Source organism: Triticum aestivum, chromosome 4B (assembly GCF_018294505.1).
Source record: "Triticum aestivum cultivar Chinese Spring chromosome 4B, IWGSC CS RefSeq v2.1, whole genome shotgun sequence".
Lineage (NCBI taxonomy): Eukaryota > Viridiplantae > Streptophyta > Magnoliopsida > Poales > Poaceae > Triticum > Triticum aestivum.
Window position 1 is genome coordinate 608,282,571 of NC_057804.1, and position 4,939 is coordinate 608,287,509.

General features: G+C 48.3%; 1 protein-coding gene across 5 annotated transcripts in view; it reads left to right on the forward strand.

Annotated features, from left to right (window-relative positions):
* Positions 1-1,232: 1,232 nt before the first annotated feature.
* Positions 1,233-4,939, forward strand: part of LOC123093542 (DUF21 domain-containing protein At5g52790) — a 6,452-nt gene continuing 2,745 nt past the window's right edge. For 2 of the 5 annotated variants that reach the window (XR_006445383.1, XM_044515524.1), the window contains exons 1-6: positions 1,335-1,947; positions 2,076-2,189; positions 2,968-3,054; positions 3,702-3,841; positions 3,916-4,003; positions 4,741-4,814. Coding sequence is in view for 2 of the 5 variants with exons in the window: in XM_044515524.1 (XP_044371459.1) it covers positions 1,609-1,947; positions 2,076-2,189; positions 2,968-3,054; positions 3,702-3,841; positions 3,916-4,003; positions 4,741-4,814 (842 nt within the window). In the remaining 3 variants the exon portion in view is untranslated. Of the gene's footprint in view, positions 1,948-2,075; positions 2,190-2,967; positions 3,055-3,701; positions 3,842-3,915; positions 4,004-4,740; positions 4,815-4,939 lie in introns of all 5 variants that reach the window. The other 3 variants (XM_044515525.1, XR_006445385.1, XR_006445384.1) reach the window with 3 other exon arrangements.

Here is a 4,939-nt window from a genome sequence, read left to right on the forward strand (position 1 = left end):
AAGTCTAAGGGTTTGGGTGGGGTGGGGTGTGCGGGGTGGGGGTGGGAGGGGAGGGAGGGTGGGGCCAGCCCAAATGGAACACACACTGTGCAACGCCCAAGAGCTAGGCGATGCACATTACAGGTGTGGCGCTTAAGCCTTAGGCGCCGTAGTGATGTCTGTGGGGCAGCAACTGGACCAGGACTGCCACGCTGGTAGGAGGTGCGACGCCTAAGCCAGAGGCGCTGCATAGTTGTGTGCGGCGCCCAGCTGTCAGGCGTCACACGAAAGGGTCAGCAGAGCGAAAAATTTTCGGAAGCAGGTCAGTTTGTGATTTGATTTCGCCCTCAGGTCAAATATGTGATTTTTGCCCATCTGGGCTGCCCGGGTGTAGATGCTCTAACGATGGATCTCCGAGCGAGCGAAACACGTTGCTGTCCGAGTACTTACGTCAGGAGATCAGTCACACGATTTGTTGTCATTTGGCGGGCACCAGCGTTTTGTCCTCCCCGAGGACGCTGTGTCCTGCCCTCTTGGTTTTCCTTTCAATTTTCACATTTTTGTTGTTGTCTCCGAGACAGGGCAGGAGGCGCTGTCAGTCTCAATATGTATGCAGTAAAAATAAAATAAACCAGTGTAGTAGTAGTACTAGTACGCAGAGGCAGGCGTTGAAAATAGAAGAAAAAATGCAGCAGTTGCACACGACACATGAGCAGAAGATGGCTCGCGGTCGCCGTGATCGTCGAGCTGGTCAGCACAACCTTGCGGCCGTGGGGTGAGTTGAGTCGTGGAGTGGGTTCTGTGTAGTCGAGGTGTGCCGGATACGGATGCGTTCCCGGCCGATGGACCTGCCTGCTGCACAGCGCCCTCGTACGCTCGCCACTAGGATAATGCAAGCAGTCGCGACGTGCATTTCATCAGTCCGTCCCTCCACGCCGGCCACCGGGAGAGGAGATCTGCTCAGAGAATAATCCCACGGGATATCGAGAGCGCCCACGCGGCCGATCCACCCGCTTGCCGCACAGTGCCCTCTTACGTTTCGCCACTAGACAATGCGTGTGGCCGCGACGTGAGGTGAACCTCATCGGTCCCTCCCTCCACGCCGGCCGGCCACGGGAATCGGACGGGAATGATGCCACGGAATAATATCGGCGTAGGTAAGAGCGCACGCGGACGCAGATAGATCGATGGTCGACGCCCCAGCGCCACCCCACCCCGCTCGGCTCCGTACCGCGCACTTCACCGGTGGCGGTGGCGGTGGCGGGCACGACGGCCGTTTCCTACTCCGGCAAGAAAAACAAAACAAAACAGAGCCAAGAGGTGAGGAGGAGTCCGGTAGTGAAAAGGGGCCGAGGCGCAACGGCCGGTCGAAAGCGAAACGAAGCCCCGACGCCAGGCCGGAAACGCGCGGTAACCAACCAACCACCATAAATCCCCAACCCACCAACGCACGCACGCCGCAGCCGGTCGAGCTCAGCCCACTCCACCCCGGAGCAGAGCCGCGAGCACACAATCTAGCCAGCCAGCTACGCACGCCAGCGCTCGACACCGCGGCACTGCCGCTCGGCCCGGCCCCTTCTCCCTCGCGGGAGCACGCAGGATCGACCACCGAGCACCGGCCGGCGAGCGATGTCGAGCCACGAGGCGTGCTGCGGGACCATGTTCTGGGTGTACCTGCTCTCCTGCGCGGGGCTGGTGATGTTCGCGGGGCTCATGTCGGGGCTCACCCTGGGCCTCATGTCGCTAAGCCTCGTGGACCTGGAGGTGCTGGCCAAGGCCGGCACGCCGCAGGACAGGCGCAACGCCGCCAGGATCCTGCCCGTCGTCAAGAACCAGCACCTCCTCCTCTGCACGCTCCTCATCGGCAACTCCCTCGCCATGGAGGCGCTCCCCATCTTCCTCGACTCCCTCGTGCCCTCCTTCGGCGCCATCCTCATCTCCGTCACCCTCATCCTCGCCTTCGGTGAGGTGATCCATTAACCTCTCCTCCTCCCCTGCTTCCGATTTTACATTCCGGTTCAGCAGTGCTCTGCTTTTTTCCCCCTTCTTCTTCTTGTTCCTGGCCTGGTGATTTGATGGTTCCATCGGCCCTGCAGATCATGCCGCAGGCCATCTGCACGCGCTACGGGCTGAGCATGGGGGCCAAGGCGGCGCCCATCGTCCGGGTGCTCCTCGTCGTCTTCTTCCCGGTCGCCTACCCCATCAGCAAGGTACGCCCAATTTCTTCTTCTGCTTGCAAGAATCCATCCGGGAGGAGCAACTGCAATTCTGAGTTCGCTCAGTCGAAATTGGGTTGAGGGTTCAGGCATCCCAACCCAAGTGGGCGCCTGCCTGCGACTGCGAGTGGGATGTCGATCATGCTTCCTCGTCATTAACTAATTTGCCATGCTCATCTAGTCACCAGAACTACCCACACAGGTCAACATACCCTGTTTATATGAATTGTTTTGTACTTACTACCTACTAGTGACTAGTTGACGCACTGATTAAAATCTCTGCGCAACGAGCAAGTAATCGGCGGCCGTGAAGCAAGGCCCGTGTCTCGCTAATGTCAAAGTAATTGAATGGAAAATGCCTCTACATGTGCATATGATTGAGTTTTGCTGACTCAGGCTAGGAAGTATGAAAACATCTTCAGTTACTTGGTACTTTTACCATTTTCCTGTTATTAAGTGTTTGTTATGCGAACCGGTTATTCTTCAGAATCATATTTTGACAAAAAAAAGAAGTGAATTTGTTACTATTAACGAACGATCTGTGATCAATCATGTACCTTGATCTTTATAGCACAAGCTTAGCCAGGGTAGTTGTATATAGCTTTCATGTCATTTCAGTGTTCTCCTAATACAATTTTTTTTTCGAGAAGGGGATAACCCCGGCCTCTTCTTCTGATACAAATGATGGGCACTTCTATGTGTGTCCGAAAAGAAAAGTGCCCCACTCTTTTTCGTCGATTCAGTATCTTGCTTCATTTATATTTTCTTTCAGCTGTTGGATTGGCTACTTGGAAAGGGCCATGTTGCACTTATGAGGAGAGCTGAGCTAAAGACATTAGTTGATATGCACGGCGATGCGGTCAGTTCTATTCTTGTTCGCTCTTTCGTTTATGATAAATAGATTCCATCTTCAGTCCAACAGTTACTGCTCCGTTCCAATTTGTCAACTATTATAAGTTGAATACATACTTTTTCTAAGATAAACATGAGCCTTGTATACATTTTCATTCATAGGAGAAAACAGTTTTACAACTGCAAAGCCAAGAGGCACAACAAAAAGATGTCAGTATAACAGCAAAGAACAACAACAACAAAATCTCATTGTCCTAGTGCTCATTATGAGTTCTATATATTCAAAGCACAATTTGCATTCATGATGACTTAATATCACTGTATATATAGCCTTACATGAATTAGTTTACTTTGTTTAAATATTATTTTTGTCTGTATTACTTGAAGCCCCGGAAAGTTCTCTCAGGATGACATACTTTGGTTCATTAGATTCTAGATAGCTATGTCATTATACAGCTTTATAACCCTTTGTTAGAAACATTGTGACTGCATTTCTATACGTCCCCAATCTCCTCATGGTTCGATATTTAATTATTCTTTGAAAGCTAAAGTACTAGGGAGCAGGGACTAAAGTATCTAACTAACTATTGTTGCTCTCCTTAGGCAAAGATACAAACTACCACTAAACTATTGTTTTTCTCACTTTGTTCGTAGGCTGGAAAAGGTGGAGAGCTGACTCATGATGAAACTACTATCATTGCAGGAGCATTGGAGATGACTCAAAAGACTGCAAAAGATGCCATGACTCCCATATCTGAAACCTTCTCACTTGACATAAATGCCAAGCTGGATGTGTATGAATCTTCCAATTTATTGTGTGTTTTTATCGAAATATATGGTACTGATGCTACTATTTGTCTCTTGATAGGCATACGGTGGGTATGATAATGACCAAAGGGCACAGCCGTATTCCTATATACTCTGGAAGACCAAGCAATATTATCGGTCTTATATTGGTGAGTAAGCTGAGATTTTCAAGAATTAATTGCATTGATTGAGATCATATCTCATTAGTTAGGTTCATTCTGCTAGATATGTTTTTACGGGCTCCATGTTATGAACTCTTAGTGGCGAATATTTTTGGAGTTGCAGTTTCCAGAGCGGTGTCTTAACAACATTTTGTACCATTCCTCGCAACAAAAATTACTGTTAACACTTAAGATGATTGCGCAAGTAGGCATCTTTATTTGGTTTAATACATCAGTCTTTCGATCAAAGAACTGTTGGGAAAACTGAAATTCGCCACTATAAATCCATCAGTGCTTTTCGAGTTGTCCTTTTCAGAAGAAAAAGAAAAAGGTTACAGGGGTAGGTGGTGAACTATGTCGCGTTGGGGACACCTTTTCCACTTTCTTGTCATTTTCATTTCTGCACAGAATTTCTCCTCTTAGTATATGAAAGCAGCACTCCTGTTGTTCGTAAAAAAAAATTGTCCTCTTCAAAAAAGAAAGAGACTGACCTCTCATTTTCAAAAGAAAAAATAGACTGACCTTTTTTTGCAAAACCAGCCCGTGAGATGGCCATTGAAAGTTTGTTCTTCAATTATTGTGGAGCTTTCATGATCATGTGCAGAGTTGTGTAATGAAGTATAAAGAGTGTAAAAACATGACACCATTCTGAACACCAATCAAGCCCGGCTTTTCCACTTTGCGTGATGTATATTTTTGATCAGCTAAAAAGTCTCTCATTTTAGGTAAAAAACTTGCTTACTTGCCGGCCTGAGGATGAGGTGCCCACTAGACATGTTACTATCAGAAAAATTCCAAGGTATCATCTTTTATGACCTTGTTAAAGTTGGCTGGTGTACAAATATGATTCTTGGCATGCATGTATCATGTGGACTTGCGCGTTTTGGTTCAAAGTGTATTAGCTATTTATTGTATGTGAGTTAG